This window comes from Oryzias latipes, chromosome 18 (genome assembly GCF_053564925.1).
Source record: "Oryzias latipes strain Hd-rR chromosome 18, Olatipes_Hd-rR_3.1".
Lineage (NCBI taxonomy): Eukaryota > Metazoa > Chordata > Actinopteri > Beloniformes > Adrianichthyidae > Oryzias > Oryzias latipes.
The window spans coordinates 22,214,554-22,234,154 of record NC_136254.1 but is presented as its reverse complement, the minus strand read 5'-3'; the positions used below and the strand labels follow the sequence as shown (position 1 = coordinate 22,234,154).

The window sequence follows — 19,601 nt, the reverse complement described above, 5'->3', positions numbered from 1 at the left end:
CGGGTCACACATAGCAGTTCCACTAGATAGTGTGTTTCCTTCGTGGCGCTGTACTTGAACGGGAGCGGCCCAACGGTCAATGGTGCCGGGTCACACATAGCAGTCATACTTGTAAGTCTGAATATGGAATGCTGCCGAAACACACTTCATCTGACTTTTACATTTACAAATGATTTTACATTTATATTCTCTTCAACCTTGAGGATCTTTTGGTGTTGGGGGTAGTTTATTACCAAAACGTTTTATGGAGATCTTGTCTAATGTAATTGAATGGAGCCTTATGCCACACTAAAAGAATGTGAAAATAAATGTCTTACTGCATGAGTTGTCTGACTGAAATGGAAGATAACAGCACATTTAAGACAAAGAGTTCAAGAAGCAGAGCTGCTGATAAGGCTGCCTGCTTGCTTCAGGTGCTGGAAGGTTAATATATGTTCTTAAAGATAAAGTTAAAAAAGATTAGAATATTTTTGATTAACAACAACTTTTGTGCCGCACATCTCTTAAGAGAGCACACTAGAAGCAAGAGGGCAGGTTATTAAAGACCCACTTCAATGAAAGTTGTGCTTTGGTTTTTTAACGTGTTTTTGTGGATTTTTTTTCTCATGATGGAGGACACGTATAAGAAATTAAATTTTTGACTATTTCTTTATTCAAATTATTGTTAGATGAAAAAAATACAAGGGGAAAGAAACTTATTTGAGACATAGAAGTTACAATCGGTGGCCAAAAGCTCGCTGCTCCATTACGATGCATCCACTTGTAGACAAATAGATTTACGTACGTCTTCGATTTCCTCGTCCAACCTGGAATCTGGCTAAAAACCTTTACGGCTGGATTGCTCAAATATTGTGTAGTGCATTTCAACCCCCATTGAGAGCCCAAGGTGCTTTACAGTCAAATGTCCCATTCACCCATTCACACACATTTTCACGCACGGAATCTGCTATCTGCTAGAGGTCGAGCGCCCTACCGCTGCACAGCTGATGAAAAAGTAAAAAAGGTAATGTTCTGACATCAGCTCAGTCATCCAGCAGTTCGGTTGGCCTTCTGTAACCAAAAAGTTGAAAGTCTTCTTCATAGATTCTGTACAGCTTCCTCCTGTCTTCCACTGGTACACTTTGAAACCAGTACATAACAGAATCAGCAGAGGTCATGTTTGCATATGAAGGAGGAAACTTGATATCGTTTTCCATTTTTAACATCTTCAGCAGCTCCTGAGCATCTTCTTGAAGACTCTCTTGATGGCCAACAAAGTCATATCTGAGAAGAAAAAAAAACAATTTTTTTCTCAATTTGATACCAAGCTATATGTTCTAGTTGTTAATTTTGGTAGATATGTCCTTACTCAATGAGGCAGGGGTGGCACAGGCGATACATCTGCCTCCAGTGGGGCTCAAATGCATAGGTCTGTGTTCGTGGGTCCAGTATGTACTGAATGAAGTTGTAGAATGAAGGTCGGAGACCATTCTTCTTAGCCACTTCATGGTTATAAGGCAGATCAGTCTGTTTTTTCATAACGTTGCAATATCACTCTCACATAGCCTTTAAAAAAGTATTGATCATAATTCAACATTTTGTCCCTGTAGGCGGAGATGAGGCGCACAAATGGATCACGGACAAACAGGAACTTGGTGTAGTGTTTTAGTTTTGCCTGTAAAACACGTAAACAAACATCAGCATTGGGGCATTCCTACCCCAAATTTAAACTGGTCAGTCTGTGATGCGTTTCCGTTGAATTGGGTGAGGATTCCATCTTACGACGATCAGTTACTTTACACTCTATACACTCCTGTCTGACCCTTCTCTCGCCTGGTTCCTGGCGGGATGGTTTGTCCTGCTAACCCCCTGTCATCAACATCCAAAACTTTATCAATCAGGCCGCATGCCCTCTCCTTTATCAGTGAGTTCTTGTAAAATGCATATTTTGCGTCATAAATAAGCGACCTTGGTCCCCTTTCAGGCAGATTACTCTAGCAGTGTTTTACTTCGGTTACTCCCCTAGGGCGGTTCAGTTAATTAACTCACCTGTTCAGCGTCCTATTTAACTCTCAATCTCTTCCTTTACCACAAGGGTTGTGTTAGTTGCCGGTTCTCCATGCTCGCTGTTCTCCTTCTCATTTTCGGCGTCATGTCTCCCCCCGTTCTCTTCGGATTGATGATGCCCCTTCTTCTGGTGTGGAGGTGTCCTTCTCCCCGTGTCTGTCCCTCTTTTTTTCGGCTGTTCAACAGGTGGTGTCCCGGCTCCCAGCGCATCATTTGGTGCCGGGGTTCTCGTCTCTCCAGCGTATATTTTCAGAGGGAGCGTCCTGCAGTATTCGGGTTGTCAGCGGCGTTCAATTGGGAGATGTATTCGCCTTCTTAACCCTTGTGCTATCTTAGATGACCCCACCCTTACATTGATGTGTTCTCCCTATCATAACAAAGGTGGATAAAGGTGGAAAGATTTCCTGTAATCCATGGACACCAGTGAAGATCACAAATCATTGAAGAAAAAAGGTTCAGAGTACTGTCTAGTGGGTCTAGATGACCCTACTCCCAATGTTAAAGTACCTAGGATAGCACAAGGGTTAAACATAACGCATGATGAACCAATGTTCAATGAACTTGTTCAGTAGACCAGTGTTTTTCAACCTTTTTTGAGCCACGGCACACTTTAACCTTGACAAAAATCCCGCGGCACACCAGCATCCCAAAAAAAAAAAAAAAAGCAGAAACTCATAGTCTGTTTTGATCTACAGCCCCCCCCCCCCCCGGCAATCTGACGTGCATTTTTGTGATAATTGTGGCAGAAAAAGCAGGAAGTTGCAGATGTTTTTCTAAAAGATGTAATAAAAGTTAAGTTACATACAAACTGTATGTTCGTTGTGTTTTCAAGACGCTGTCCCTTTAAGCCAATGCATCATGGGAGATGTAGTGTGAAAACTGCGAGAAAACGGCAGAAAGACTCGCGTCTCTGAGCTTCATGGTTTTGTTCACTTGTTCCACGGTCTGATACCGGATTCTGTGGAAAGTTACACCGCTAAAGACAAGCTTTAGCTTGTGTTTTTGTCGGAACTGACTGAGTTATGAGCTAAATTGGAACAAGGAAGTGGAGACTTTAACCACTTCTGATTGGTCAGACTGATGACATGTGATTAAGCCTTCAAGAATGATTGGTGGAGTCGTGGAGACAGTAAAAGCTGCGGGACTTTTCCTTACACAGTTATAGCTGCAGCTATTTCGCGTTACCGTCATTCTTATCAAAATATCTTTAATAGAATCAAATAAAGACAACGAAAAAATATTTTATGATCGTTTATATTCCTAACTACTCAGTGTTTTATCAGGACCTGTTTGGATGAACAAAGAGCTGATTTTCTGGAGATTGTTAATGTTTTTAGATCAGTTAATGAGGGCAATTTTCCACGGCAAACTTGAGCATCTCCCACGGCACACTAGTGTGCCGCGGCACACTGGTTGAAAAACACTGCAGTAGACATAGACAGTGGACACAAAATATATTTTTGGCACAAACGGAACCTCATGGTGCGGCGCATTGTCACGGTAACATGACAAGGCGCCGCACCACCGCTGCATTCAAGGTTCGGCTATATATATATGCTGATCTTTCCGATGGGTTGAATAAAGCATCAGTTCAGAGAGAAAGTTCTCCTCTTACCGCTTGTTTTTGTCCAAATGATGAAGCAAAAGGTTGTTTTAAAGAAGCCAGCGCAGTGATACAAAACATTTAAGCTAAGGTGACTGGAACTTCTTCTGTTATCCTGTGCATTATCACCTTTTATCACCTATTAATTATTATTATCAGCCAGCAGCCAATCAGAATCGAGGATTCACCCGGACCATGGTATAACAGAAATTAACGCATTTCGCTGAAGCAACCGTCCAACACGAAGGCTTCCATGTCGTTTGTTAATTTCTAATAATGCATATTTTGTTAGCCATTAACCCTTACATTTTCACTTTCTTCCTTAAAAGTAGCTGAAATGTGCAGCAACCCTGTACTTACATTAAGCTGAGCCCAATTACTTTGATATTTCAGACAAATTGTGCATTTTGTGGTCCAAACATCAAGTTTGGCACCTTAGGATCCTGTCTTTCAAAAAAGCTAAATAGCCACCAAAAAATTCCAACACAGCGTCCATTTGTAAAAATGACAGCCATAAACTCAACTGTTGCAAAAAATATTCAATGTCCATTTGCTCCAGTCTCTACAATATAGGCTGTTCATGCTCAAAATACCGTCTTCATACTTGAGGGGTACTTACTGTACATGCATATTATATAAATACCATAAAATCTTGGATTGTCTTGTGGCTAATGTGCTTTTCTGTAAGAGAGGGATCCTAAAGTACAGCTACACCAAGTTATATGGTGCTTGTACCATAAAATGCAAAAAATATATCCTTTAGAAATGAATATTTTTTGTTGCAATCAGTTTTTGTAAGCTATTTTTAAATATTTACATTTGCATGCAGATTTTTTATGCACAATTTAAATTTGAAAGGTTTTATCCTGCATAAATGATGTAAAATATCTTTAGAAAAACCATATGGTAAAAGACAAAAACAGATCTTTTAAATATGGCACTCTTTTATACGCCTTTATGAATGTGAGTAAGCGCAGATGATGTGTCACCTTAGGAATGTAACAGTAGATGATGCCGTGTTGGTCATCCACAATGAAGTTTTTCAAGTCAATCTTATTCAAGTTAACCAAACTTTGGTTCACGCCACCACACTGCTTCCTCAGAAGATCCTTTCTTAGTCTTTGCTGTTCTGAAGATTTCGCTGCAAACACAAGATGCAAATATCTCAGAAAAATCCTTGAATTAAAAGTCCCACTCTGATCATCTTTTGATTTATTTTCAAAGCATTCCCAGTGGGGTTTTTTTTATGATTATGCCAAAAATCACAAAACCTTTGCAGATTTCTAGGACATATATTTTGCAGAGTGGCAGGAGTTTATTGGTAATTTGCCTCTCAGTTGTGGGCAGGACTTTTGGTGAGGAGTAAGCCCGCCCCTCACACCCTGTCATCTGCTCTCCTAGTTTACAGCCCCTCACACCCCCAACCTAACTTTACGAGTGCAACAAAAACGGCAAGTAATATTCCATTATATCCCTTCATCATCCAAAAAATACAACAACATGTTTAAAAAAACACATTTTAATCAGTGCATTGCAAAAATAAGTCATTCATTTGTGTTAAATTTCGATTTAGCTGCTGAAGTTTAGCTTTGAAGTGAAATTATGAATATCTAACTTGCAAAATGAAGCAAATTGAAAAAATTTCACTTTTTTTGGTTAGGGATCCTGACTAGTTGATGGTTTCTACTCAGACTTCTTCAATGTGTAGAGGAGTAACAAAACATTCAAATCTCTGACTGACACCTCAGTATTTTCTGAAAATACTTTTTTTCTTGGGATAAAAATCTGCTGCTGAAGCTGCTCTTCCTCTTACTGAAGGCCTCATGCAGAGGATGTGTCACATTGTCCATCCTTGCCAGAAACCTGGAAAATGTCCGTTGTTCGGCCACCTCCTCCAATTTGGCCAGCTTCAATCCCACAACAGAGATAGCCCTCCTGATGATCTTATTTAATCGGTTAAGATTTTTCTTGCTTGTGCTGCAGCAGCACACCACGATATACAACGGAGCACTTTCGATGACTGTTTGATAAAACATACTAAGATGTTAAAAAATGCCAGCCTTCGCAGGAACTACATCCTGGTTTGACATTTTTTCCCGAACAGGGTGGTGTTCTCTTTCCAGGACAAGCTCATGCCTCCCCTGCTCCCAGACTGCGCCACCAAGCACACACTGACTGGAACTGCAGCTCATTTCTCACCAAATCTGATTCTGTTGGTGCAAGTTTGTGACTCATTTAGTCTCTTTTATCCGCTAGAAATTCACATTAGAAAAACGCTGGATGAGACATGCAGTACTCGCGCCTCAAGGCAGAGGTGATCCCAGAGAATGTGACACCACGGCTAAAGAACAATAGAATTAATGGTAACAAGTCAAGTGCAGCCGTTCAGTTATTCTTTAATATTGTTTAGTATTATTTTCTAAAGGGAGGATTATGTGTCTAAACTTGGAAGGAGCGCAGCACAGACAAACAATTTTTTTTTATGCTACAGTTTGTGAACGGAAGAAAAATATTGAAAGGAAATATTAAACAACACCCAACTGTTGCCAATAAAATGGTTAATAAGTTACTGTGTTCATGTGTTTGTAAATTGGACTGGTGATGCCAGTACCTCACTAGCTGTGAACTTTACTGCACATCAGTACAATAAACCAGTCTATTTTTATGGCTAGCGACCAATCACCATGGTCAATCCATTTCTTCCTTATCATGCACTGGAACAAGTAATCCTTGCTTTCATCTTTTTCAGACAGGACTATTGCAACCCCCTGCAGAGTGGCTCTGTAGGGTCTCCAGCTGGTCCAAAATTCACCTGTTAACGGGGACCTGGCGGTGTGAGCGTATCACTTCATTACTGCCTTCTCTTCACTGGCTGCCTCTGTCTTTTAGAATTGTTTTTTTGACTTCTGGTTTTTAAATACTTGAATAGTTTGGCACCTCTTTATCCTTCATAACTTATTATTGTTTTATTGTCCTTGTCTAGGCCTGAGATCTGAAGATCAATCAGTTCTCAGAACTCTTCTTGTGACTTGGAGTAGACAGAGCTTTTTCAGTTGTAGATCCCAATATCTAGAATGGACTCTACCTTTCTGTGAGGTCTGGCAAATACCTCAATGATTTTTAACTCACTTTTACAAACATATATTTTTACTCAGGCTTTTAAACTGCTGTGAGCAGATTTAGTAGGCCAGCTTGTTGCCTGTTATTATTTTATAAATTTTATTGCTTACCTGCTTTATTGTTGTATTGTTGCTATTGGTGCTAGATAAATAAGCTGATTGTTTGGTCATAATGTTAGTAACCCATTTTCCTGTTGTTAAAAACAGCAAACACACATTTCGTTCATTTACAATAGATCTCAAAATTCAAGCGACCACTTCCAATGCAGACTTCCGTCTTCAGAACTCCTGTGTTCAGGTGTCGCAACGCACATTAGTAACATCTTTTTTGGGCCATACAAACACTTTTTTTCCATTAAACACATGTTGAAAGTTAAACCAGGTCAAACTTTGACCTATCAGGAATTTGCTAAAGACGTATGGATGGCGCCCCTTTCACAGAAGAGCCAATAGTCAAATTGGTCATTGAGAAGAAATGAATAATTGAGGTTTTGTTACGGTTTGAGTTTGTTTATGGTTCTATTCAGTTCAGTTTCCTGTTTTATTTTGAAGGGTTTCCTGTTTTGTTAATGCATCGCTTTTTACTTTGGTCCCCAACTGTGCTCATTGCTGTCACCTGTGTCTCTTTTGTCTGTATGTATATAACCCTTGTGCTACCGTAGATGACCCCACCCTTACATTGACGTGTTCTCCCTACCATGACAAAGGTGGATAAAGGTGGAAAGATTTCATGTAATCCATGGACACCAGTGAAGATCACAAATCATTGAAGAAAAAGGTTCAGCGCACTGTCTAGTGGGTCTAGATGACCCAACTCCTAATGTTAAAGTGCCTAGGATAGCACAAGGGTTAAGTCCTGTCTTTCCCTTCCTCCTGTGCTGTTCTTAGTTTTGCTGTTCCCCTTTTTGAGTATGACGAGTTTCATGTTTGCTGTTTCTAGTGATTCTTGTCTTTCAAGTTTTTTGCCTTGCCTGATGATTTGAAGATGAAGAGTTGGCATTACAATTGATGTTGAAGAGTTGGAGTTGAGAGTTGAAGAGTCTGATGAAGAGTTGGCAGTATAGTTGGTGATGGCACAGTTGTTAAGGAGAAAATTTGGAATTGGCACTTCATCTCATAAACGTTGCTGACCCCTGATCTAAGCCAACAAAATGGCTGCTCCCACCAGTCTTCTACACCTTTCATTCATTCTTGCTGACGCTTTTTTGTCACACGACACACCTGAAACCTTCCTCCACCCGTTCCAACCTGCTTGCACACGTTTCAACGTTTTTCCATACAATCTATGCTCCCTGCAACATCATTCTACTTCAGTCCGTCTTGTTTACACACAAATACTCTGTTGTTGTGCTTGACCTTCATTCATATATTTAGGATGATCATCTTTAGAAATTATATAAAGATAAAAACAGAATTTATGAATAGAGATGAGAACTTGCAAACGTACCAAGTGACTATTGATATTATGGACACCTAAAGTCTTAACCTGATTACCTTTTGGTAAAAAGGAGAATGATTACTATACAATATCACCAAGAAAAAAAAGCTAGTCAGAACTCTATTTAAGGAGGATTATGATAAACAGCATGTATTTATTTACTGCCCTCTTCTGTCAATTTTACTCAGCTGCAGTAGATCTGTCCATCTTCTGTTTTTTTCTGGAATTTATTTTGAGCTGACCAGCATGTCTGTGTACCCTATGTAGATCCCCCTCATCATTACTAGATTCATCTGCTCTGCTAATTCCCTGGTGCTTCAGAATTTTCCTATCTATTTTAAAACAATGTTATCATCCATCTGTCCTGGGGTAAAAATGAAATGAATCCCCCAAATCTTATCCCTATGATTCCTTTGCAACAATCTCTAAAGTTGTTTAAAACATTGGACTCAGCTATTATCTGTATGTTTTATTAAAATATAAAATAACTAATAATTAACTCCAATAAGTGAAAAACAAAAATCTTTGTGGCCTGACATTCCTAACACAAAGGTACGATGTCTTATCAGCAAAATTAACACTTTCTAGAGACACTTTTAAAAAAGACAGAAATCTTAAACCTTCAGCTCATTCAGGTTAAAAACCCCACAGGATTCATCTCGCAGGAGGCAGAATTTTCAAGACGGATCACTGTGGTGGACCGAGCAGTAAAAGACAAGGACAGCAAAATAGTTTTATCAAAAATTTTCTAATTTATTTTACAAAGGTGTAGATGGGCAAAAATGGGCCCTTAAAAGAGGTCAAAGTAACAAAATTAACTCAAGCTTTTAAATGTAACAGAGGACAACTGAACAAACAAACTTAAATCAAACTGACCTCCCTAATTGGAAACACAAGGGAACATATATAGTGGCTGATCAAACCAACTAGACACACAAGGGGGAACTTAAAATGACTAAGACAAAATACATCAAACAAACTAAACTAAAGTCCAACCTATAGTAAATTAACATACACAAATGAATGAAAATAAAGAACATCAAAATAGAAACTAAAGTAAAGAAACACAAAGAGTTCCTTGTCCACTGGGTGATGGTTCAGTCCAATTAGCTGCCTGCTGAATATAAGGCCTCTGCTGACTGGCATGCATTCTTGTGTCAGGCCTGACTTGATTGTTCCAGCAGCAGATGGCAGCAGCAGCAGCAGCAGCAATGGTTCCCTTTAGCACTGGTGACTCAAAGCATAACATCAAATTAATAAAGCAAATTATAATAAAGTAAACTGAAACATGTTGATAAACTTTATGATCAAATGTGTGTTATTTTTGAAAAAGAAATCTAAAAGTATATGCAAACAAATAAAGTGAACAGATATATGTAGGGTGTGGTGCAGGAGGTACTGCCCTGATGGTGTGGCAGCGTAGGCAGCCATCACACTCACACAGATACCAACACTTTGGGGCCATGAAAGACTGTCGCTCAGGTCGAGTTGTCTTACCTCAGGGTAGGAAAATGACCTGTGAAAATAAGTCTTATTTCATTAAGAATGTATTTTTTAGTGTGCCAAAGGTAACATATGATCATATATATGGATATAGTTTACTCTAAAAGACTTTAAAAAAGCATGATGTAGGACCTTAACTGTCTTTTACAAGGTAGACTACAGTATTCTCTATGAAGCTTTTTTTTTTCAATTCAACAGAAACACTTCTTAGTGAGAGGAATAATTGCTTTTCTAGTTTCATAAGAAATAATAATCGCTATATTTAATGAAATGGGATCTAAGTTGTCCCAGAACAAGAAAAAAGGGTACGACATTTGTCGCTTCAACTATTTTCTAATTAGGAAAATACATTTCTTGTTGGTCATCTCAAAAGGTAGTTCAACAAAATATAATGTCTGCCCCTCTCCATACAGCAAATTTAAAGTAGTAGAAGCTGTTCATCACAATAGTTTGATTAGCGATATCCAAACCATTTCAAGAGGCAATGTTCCTTAAAGGAATGTGAGTCAACCTGTTGTTTGTGTGTACAGGTCATGGTGGGTATGGTTGCATATCTGATGAGAAACCAAACAAGCTAGTGTCAGTAGAGTTAGTTTCATCCTGCTTTTGACTAACAAATTAAGTCTGTATCATTGCGAGTACAGTCATTGTGACTGACATTGAAATGTTAAGGTTTCTCTCTTTCATACAAGCAAATCTCAGCTTTGCTATGCCCCTCGTCAGACATTCTCCTATTCAATCATCACATAATCCATAATTCCAACATGAAATTTTGTTTTTTTTGAGTTTGCTTTCTTCTTTGTTCATCCAAAAAATGAGAAAAACACGGTTATAGTTCAAAAATTTATTTTTATAGACAATGTATGTCCATTTAACTATTATAGTGAAACATGCTTTGTGCTAAACATTTTGAATTTCTGTGTTGCATAATTTAAAGTACAGGAGACCTATTTAAAAAGAAGCACTATTTACACTTAAAAACTAAAAACACTGAACTTTAGGTCTCGGAAAGTCCATGAGAAACATGTTTTATATGAGAATTATTCAAGTTGGTCAATATAAGTCCAGACAGAAATAAATGAAAAAAAAAAAACCAACACAAATCCAGTAGGATTGCTGTGCTTGTATTCATTGAAATGTTTAGAAAAATGTGTTGGATGTGAAGGTTGGTGGAATTTTTCCTTCTTCTTTTGCTCATTACAAATATTTATACCAGGAAACAGTAAATGCAGTTTGTTTGTTTTTCTAAACAGGCTGTTAATGTTCTCTCATTTAAGAACCGGATAACGATAAATCATGTCATAAAATGGTTACGGTAGAACAGGGCTGGGCTTAAATAAGTTCGCTTCCTTCCACTCCATTTCAAGCAAAATTTATTAATAAGTCTAAATAGTATGATAATAATAATTTGATTAGTTATGGTATGAATGTATAACTGATGATTTTAATGCTTTTTGTGCATTATTCTTATTTGATTGCTTGAAATAAACCATTTCAAAAATCAAAAATGTAATCTTGTTAAACAAAATTCAGCAGGAAGCCAGAACTGCCCCAGAGACTGCTGATCAAATTCAGGCTTTTTTTTAAGTTGAAGCCAATGCCTTACTTTTCAGGTGATGTTGAAATAACATCTGTTTATGACAAACTGTGTTATAGTTCTATGTGGAAAAAGGTACATTTTAAGGGTTAAAGAATATGTTCCAAATAATTTGTGTTTTATGTTCACCTCTAACACAAAGGGTGGCCTCCTCTTCGAGTACCTCTACTATTTACAATCCACCAGTAAGTGATGTAGTCTGCTGAAGTTAACAGATTCACTTTCCACTACTACCCTACATGTCTTACATCTATCCGTTTTTCCCTTTTGGGCTGCTGGAGCCTATCCCGGCCAGTTGCGGGCGAAGGCTGGGGACATGCTGGACAGGTTGCAGTCTGTCGCAGGGCCACAATCACACACCTATGCACTATCACATTCATACCTCTGGACTATTTAGAGTAGCCAATTAACCTATATTAACCCTACATTTCTTTCATTTTTAAAAACACTAACATGCTTCATTTTTCTTTTTGCTTAGAGCATGAAGCACTGGCTTTCATCGCCCAGCATCCACTGCAGTTTAGTCACCTTTGCAATGAGCCCCAGTGACATCTCTGGTGTCACTGGGGAATTCTAACACACGCTCTTTGACACACCGTAGCTCTTCAACTACTTCTGCGATCAACGTAAATCCTCTAATTCCGATGCAGAGGAAGGTGACCTTTCATCTGGACTAGTGTTGTTGCAAAGCCTCATTTCTCCGCCAATCAGAATCATCTGATTTATTACATCTCAGCACAAAGCTGCTCTTCTCTGCTTCAGAATGGAGCAGAATGGAATGATGTTAACTGCGTAAATGGCTGAAGACCTACAGTAGTGGCAACGAAAAAATGTAAAACTAAAACAAAAGTGACAGAGTTAAAAGGTTAATAAAGTAACTTCAAAAAAATATTTCTTGACAGTAAATTGACTACAAAACTAAGTAATGAAAGCTGTTCTGTGAAGGTTCTGTATTGGCATTGATCCACCAGGGTGAAGTAGATGAGAGTCAACAGTGAGCAGATCATGACCTCCCTGGAACTGCAGCCAAGTAGATCTCCAAATCAACAGTAAGTGCCATAAGGAAATGGTGGGTACTCAGCGCAACTTCATACTCAGTGTCATCGTCAGACAGTGTCCAGACTGAATTTACTAACTCCATTGATGTGTTGTCTGCCTCTTGAGCCTCATTTGCAACCGTTTGGATTGTATTTTGATGGAACAAAAGTAGACCAAACAAATACCCTTTTATTTGAATTACTGTGGTGGATAAAAAAGAAATACAAAATATTTTCATGTTTTCCAAATACAAAAGCCTCTTCAAATAATACCAAATAATAGTTAAGAATATGTTGAAAATTAAAGTACATTTAGCTGTGTTCCCTATATTAAAATAAATATTTCCCTTGTATTTTGCTTTCAAGTAAAATAAGGCCTAATAGCCCACACTTCTACAATAAATTAACACAAATGAAGAATAAATAATGATTAAAATTAAATCATAAACAATGGCTCTTTTAAAAAATAAACAGGATAATTAGCATTTTAAAAAGTATGGAAAATTAGGAATTACTTAAGTAAATAAATATTTTTGTTTTATTTCCAGACATGGAATTGTACTTTCAAAACTTCACCTTCACATGTCACAGCTTCTATGGAAGTTGAGACAGTTGCATGAAAAGTAACACTTTTTACCTTCTCCCATTGCTTGGCAAATGAGTATAAAAATATGGCATAATTTGGCAAACACTGCAAACATCAGCAAAGGGTTTTGTGCCCTAATAAATTACTGAAATTCCAATTTAAGAGCAAAGCTAAAAAAATATTTCGTACTTTCCTTTTAAAAAAACATATCAAGTCTAAATTGGTATGTGGTATGTATTACTGCAATCCAGCTTACAAAAACAGAAAAAATGGCTGTAAATTAAATTGAATAAAGTTAGGTGGTGTGTTACAGCCACATTCCGGCCGTGGTGCAGCGGTAGGGCGGTCGTCCCATGATCGTAAGGTTGCAGGTTCGATTCCCACCTTGCACGCCCATGAGTCGAAGTGTCCTTGGGGAAGACACTGAACCCCCACCTTGCCTCTGGTGGTCGGCGGGCTCCTGTGTTTGGCAGCGGAGCCACCACCAGTGTGTGAATGTGTGTGTGACTGGGTGAATGGGTCTGTGACTGTATAGCGCAGGGGTCGGGAACCTTTTTGGCCAAGAGAGCCATAAACGCCACATATTTTTAAATGTAATTTCGAAAGAGCCATACAATAATGTAGTGTCCTTTTCCCACACTGAGACTTAACCTCTTTTAAGGTTCTTTATTCTGGTTAATGCAGGCTGTAACAAATGCCGTAAATTAATTCAGCAACTCCTGAATCTCTCCCGCCGAGACGAGAGCGCTTCTCCCAACTTTATATTCCCCTGCTCCCGCTGCAGCCCTCCCATTTCCCTTATTCGGCCCATAGCTGAACCCCATTGGTCCAAATTAACTAACAACAGGCTGAGCGACAGAACTAAGAGCCAATCAGATCTCTGCTTGATGCGTTCAAGGAACTCCAGAACTTTTAACGCGGCCCAACAGCCAAGTTAAACTCAGTCCGCGACAATATGTTTAAAACTAAATATTCAAGTGAATGTGTGCATTTGATATAATTTCAACACTTTTAAAGGACAATAAGTCTGTGGATTATTTTTAATAACATTGTTATGCTGTTGTTAATAAATGATGAGTATTTCTCGTGGTAGTTTTGCTGATGGTTTAGTCTGGTTGATCCATGGTGAGTTTCTGCTTCATGCAGGCGTTGATACTTTAAACGTGATCATAGGTCTGAATGTTCTGTAAATGTGAGACAGATTGCTCACATGCAGACGGGGAGCCAAACACACACTCACACGCTGTAGTGAGTGACGGGCAGCAGGTTTTACGTTTTTACAATCCCTGCGCGATTCACCTTACTGACCGAGCCCACAACTCCACCCTCACCCTCTGCTTTCTCCCTCTCACATCCCGTCCCCGCTACTGCGCGCTCTTTCTCAGAGACGGGGGCGCGCAGTTTTAGGCACGGCAATTCACAGGTTTCCGGGTGGTACAAACTCTGTGAAATAATAGATAATAGTAAAGTGATAATGCTGGCGCAGATCCTTCTCTCCAAGCACCGCTACTACTGTGCGCCTCTGGCATCGCATCGCGCCCGAGAAGGACTGGTCTAATGAAAAATAAAAAAAATAAAAATGTGTCTGCGAGCCACATGTGACCATCAAAAGAGCCATATATGGCTCGCGAGCCATAGGTTCCCGACCCCTGGTATAGCGCTTTGTCCTTGTAGGAAGAAAGGTGCTATATAAGTATACGCCATTTTACCATTAGGAGGTGCAAGAGAAGGTCCAGCTTAAATGATGGGAATCTGTATGGTATCCTTGCTGTGTACCTTCTGTGTACATTGGTGTTTTTTTTAACCGTCGAAAAACCGATCAGGGACTTTTTAACAGGCTTTCCTGAACAGCTAGTGAATTAGGATGCCTATAAAATAAACTATAAAAGATTTAAGTGTCACTAGCCAAATACTTGGAGGCAGTTTAAATATTAAAGTGACTGAGCACCGTAAATGTTCTGACATCAGCTCAGTCATCCAGCAGTTCGGTTGGCCTTCTGTAGCCAAAGAGTAAAAAGTCTTCTTCATAGATTCTGTACAGCATCCTCCTGTCTTCCAGTGGTACACTTTGATACCAGTCCATAACAGAATTACCAGAAGTCATATTTTCATATGAAGGAGGAAACTTAATATCATCTTCCAGTTTTAACATCTTCAGCAGCTCCTGAGCATCTTCTTGAAGACTCTCTTGATGGCCAACAAAGTCATATCTGAGAAGGAAAAAAGGCATTTTTTTATATTTAATGTATTCTGTATCTTATAGCTGTTATGTCTGGTAAACATGTCCTTACTCAATGAGGCAGGGGTGACACAGGCGATACATCTGCCTCCAGTGGGGCTCAAATGGTTCTTTTGTCTCGGTTCGTGGGTCCAGTATGTACTGAATGAAGTTATAGAATGAAGGCTGGAGACCTTCTTTCTTGGCTACCTTGTGATTATAAGTCATTTTAGTCTGTTTTTTATAACGTTGCAAAATCACTCTCACATAGCCTTCATAAAAATACTGGTTATAATTCAGCATCTTGTCTCTGTAGGCAGAGATGAGGCGCACAAATGGATCACGGACAAACAGGAACTTGGTGTAGTGCTTTAGTTTTGCCTGTAAAACACATAAATACTCGTCAATCTTCTGTGTGATCCTTTTTAGGACACTCCTATTATTGATGCACAAACAGACCTTTCTTTCAGCCTTTGGAAAGTCTTTTAAGAGCTTGAACCTCTCAAAATCGTGAACCCAGTTATGCTCAAAGGACGTAGGGTCAGGATATGGTTCACTAAAGTTTAAAGCGATCAAGGTCCTCTTCCAGTTGGTACATGCCACCTACAAAAAAAAAAACAACATTTTAAAGTATTTGTTGATGTGTGTGTTTTAAAAATATTTCAAATTGAATTGCTTATCTAATTTAAAATTAAAATCTAATTTAAATTCTTGCACTATTTAATTTTTTTCTAGCTAACTGTCAATAACATTTAGGTTTTTTTCCCCCTCCTTTTTGACCTAACTTAACATTTTAGCCTAAAATGCAACAATAGTTTTTCATAGGTATATATAAATTAGTTTTTTAGACATACTGCTCGATTTATTTATAATATAATCTGAAATGAAAAAACTGTGTATTAACTGTAAACTGTTGCACAAATGGTACCCTTCTAATCAACGTTTTCTTGTGGACTACTGTTATTGCATGTGTGTTTTTTGTACTCGCTCGCTTCCCACAAATGGAAATAAAAAAATAAATACATCAATTCTGCTTTTTATTTAGACAGAAACATGTCAAAATAATCCATGTTCCAGTCTAAAGGCCCGTACACACCGGGACGAATTTCGCGCGAGATATTCGCCGACGTTTAACGCCTCGTGACTAAACAAAGGGCACCAATGTGAGTGTGCACACCAACGCGAAAAACACCACGCGTAAAAGCGTCATTTTTTAAAAAAACGCCTCAGGTTCGTTTTTTTGGTTTGACGCACCGCGTCAAAAACTATACGACCAATGAGAATAGCGCTTTTGCACACGTGTCTGGAGCTTCTGAAGTTACAGTAAAACACAGCTTGGGGGTGCTCAAACACAAAACAGCCTTTGTGAGCACATATACCAGCGAAGAAGATAGACGCCAAGAAGCATCTACACTGCTGCGAAGAAATAATGGACATTCTAAAATATCCCCGAAAACCCTCATGATACATTTTCAGCCCTTTTACCAGTCGATAAAACTCCCCATGTTCATCTCTTCTCGTAACTATGGGATGTACCCAAAATCGGCGTCTTTTCCGGCGTCTTTCATCTTTCAACACAACAATAATTTCTTCATCGCTGGAACTGGAGCTACTGGTGATTGAAATATTCATGTTTTCTTTGTATGATTCTGACAAGCGCGTAAATACTTGCTCTCTTCTTCTGAGTGAAAAGCGACTTTAAGAAGCGTAAAGTTGCGCAGCGCCACCTTGTGTACAGGAGTATTTCTGTTTTACATTAAGCGCCATCTAATGTCAGGGAATGAAATTGCATGTTAACTCGGCTCATCGTCAAAATCGTCTGGGTGTGAACACAAAATACGTGTTGAAAAACGCTGGCGAATAACATGCGCCGATTTTTGTCCCGGTGTGTACGGCCCTTAACATGTAAAAACAGCACTCATGCACGTGCAATGACCATCTATGGTGGCAGGCATGGCACTCTGTTATTGAATAATAACTTGGGTGGACATTTTGCGGCGTTTGTTAATCAGAAACAACTTTCAAATCAGCTGTTCTAAGTTAGAATATTAGCAACATCCGTTGATCCCCAATTAAAAAAAACTATTTTTGTGTCTTTTTTGATATTGAGTGATAATTTTATTCTGTTATCTCTAGAAAACAGTTTTTACCTTATGATAAGTTATTAAATGGCTAAATTATGAATTTGAGCAAAATCATTTTTCTTGTCTTTCTAGGAATGACAGGAAAAGACTTGTCATTCCTAGAATTTAAAGAGGAAAAGAAATAGGAGAAAACATTTCAGCAGCTTTATGAATGTGAATGCAGATGATATATAATACGTCACCTTAGGAATATAACAGTAGATGATTCCGTGTTTGTCATCCACAATAAAATTTTTCAAGTCTGTGTGCTTTAAATCATCCAAACTTTGGTTCACACCAGCACAGTATTTTCTCAGAAGATCCTTTCTTAAGTCTTGTTGTTTTGTAGACCTCAGTGCTGCAAAAGCAGAAATAAATATTTCTTTTTAAGCTCAGCTAAATCAATCATTTTTCCTCATTTGCTGGTTACTGAAGAGAAATATTGCATCTTACTTTTACACGCTGGCAAAATACACAATATGCTGGTCAAGTTAAATAGAACTACAGTATAAGTAGCTTTACATCGAAATATTTTATATCATGCAGTGAACTACATCATATAAGGATATTACACAGTTGTGGTTTAAATACTCCTGGTTTTTGTTTTTTAACACTGGAGTTACAACAAGAGTTGTAAATAAAGGAATGATTCCTACCTATATTTTGCTGGTAAAAATCCCATCCATGAGTTGTCAAAGTAATAAAAAAGGTACATCCCAACATGAAAATGATAATCATGAGTCCTTTATTTGATCTCATGATGGTTTCATTTATGACTCACTTCCAATGAACTAAAAAAAAGTGAAAGCACGTCAGATCTAAATGTCTCCATAAGAATCAATAGACCACACATGAAGAATGTTGCTTACCAAACTGAAGATTTGTGGGGGGAAATCCAAATAGATCAAAATAAATGCAAGTGTGTTTGTGTTAAAAAAAATAATTATTATAATAATAAAAATATAAAAGAGAAAGTTAGAAAGCCAAAACCCCCATTAAAGGCAGCCACTTCTGATCAGGTGATCCTTCAAAGGTGTTTTCAGAAAGCAAAACAGTGAAGTTATTCATTAGGATGTTGAGCTAAAATAAAGGAGCTAAAAGCATGGTAGATAATTTTAATCCAGGTGTAGGCGTGACTTGTTCAATCCTGTTTGACAAAATACAGCTCAAGAGAGGAAACTGAAAGGTTCGAGACTTCAAGCTGCCTCCATGTGGCACATGGGTGTAAACAAGGTTTGTATTGGAGCAGTAAAAACTATTGCCACACCCTCTTATGTCACACCTCCATTTCTGCTCACTGTTATATAAAAAAAAGAAAGGTGACGATGAAGTGACATGTACAAACAGAACCAACCTATTAAGAACAAAGGTTTTAACATTCTTCAGCGCAAGAAAGACAAGTAGAAACATAAGCTGGTTCCTTATTGGCTGAGATGAGTTATCTGATCTGTGTGCAGGAAAACATGTATGGTAAAATGATCCCGTTTGTCTTCTCTGTACAGCTGAGGGTGTGTGAGTTTCTGCGGTAACCCAATGTCGTGTGCCAGTCTTTGACACTGAATTTAAATCTGACCTGCCTGTCGAGAACAGCATGGATCAGGCTGGTTTCTAACCCAAATTGGTGAATATATATTGATTCTATCTCTGAAAATAGTTTTATTGACATTTTTTTCCCAAAAAGAGTCTTTAGATCACACCGAGTTTTTCTGTTTTGTACCAAAAGTTTGAGATGAACAAGTGTAGTTTTCATAAAAAACAGAAAAAACAAAGAGAACTTTGTTTTCCAATTAAAGTTTTAAATTAAGCAAATTTGTAACATTATACTGAAGTCCATAGAGGGAAAAAATACATTTCTGTTTTAAGGACACATATTTTAAGTATCTCCTTGTGGTATTTTTCCCAAGATGGCAGATATTTATAAAGAGAATGAGGCCTAAAACAGCATTTCTAAATATTTCTTTAGTCAAATCTTTGGGAATTGAGATCAGCTGGAAAGTACAGTTGGAAAAAGGTTGTAGCAGTAACGTTAGGATGGGTATATGAGGGGCTACAAGCTACCAAAAGAGTGTAAACAGATGGATGACGGGAAGTAGGGTCGGGGTTACTCTGCCCAAACCGTCCTGCGCACAACTTGGAGGCAAATTTCAATGAGCTATTGCCGCTCTTTAGAAACTATGTGCTAGAAAACAACTGTTTTTTTGTGGGGGGGGGGGGGGGGGGGGGGGGTTGTCAAAAACTGCATAATTATATTTAAAAGACCACTGGTAATGCACTGAAAATAGATGAAAAGAAGATCGCAGTGGGACTTTAAACACAGCAGACTAACATGGA

The 19,601-nt window shown here is 38.4% G+C and overlaps 1 protein-coding gene and 1 pseudogene across 2 annotated transcripts; both read right to left on the bottom strand.

The window, feature by feature from the left end:
- Positions 1–629: 629 nt before the first annotated feature.
- LOC101174952 (carbohydrate sulfotransferase 12-like) lies at positions 630–8,484 on the bottom strand (annotated as a pseudogene). Its single transcript, XR_013650949.1, has 3 exons — positions 8,449–8,484; positions 1,349–1,693; positions 630–1,263 (listed from the first exon to the last, which is right to left on the bottom strand). The product of XR_013650949.1 is annotated as a carbohydrate sulfotransferase 12-like (transcript).
- Positions 8,485–13,575: 5,091 nt separating this feature from the next.
- Positions 13,576–19,214, bottom strand: LOC101175198 (carbohydrate sulfotransferase 12-like). The gene is made up of 6 exons (XM_011487431.4): positions 18,140–19,214; positions 17,927–18,061; positions 17,474–17,628; positions 15,607–15,750; positions 15,221–15,528; positions 13,576–15,139 (listed from the first exon to the last, which is right to left on the bottom strand). The coding sequence occupies exons 2-6, from the start codon at positions 18,027–18,029 to the stop codon at positions 14,899–14,901; spliced, it is 951 nt and encodes a 316-aa protein (XP_011485733.1). The 5' UTR covers positions 18,030–18,061; positions 18,140–19,214; the 3' UTR covers positions 13,576–14,898.
- Between the last annotated feature and the right edge of the window lie 387 nt (positions 19,215–19,601).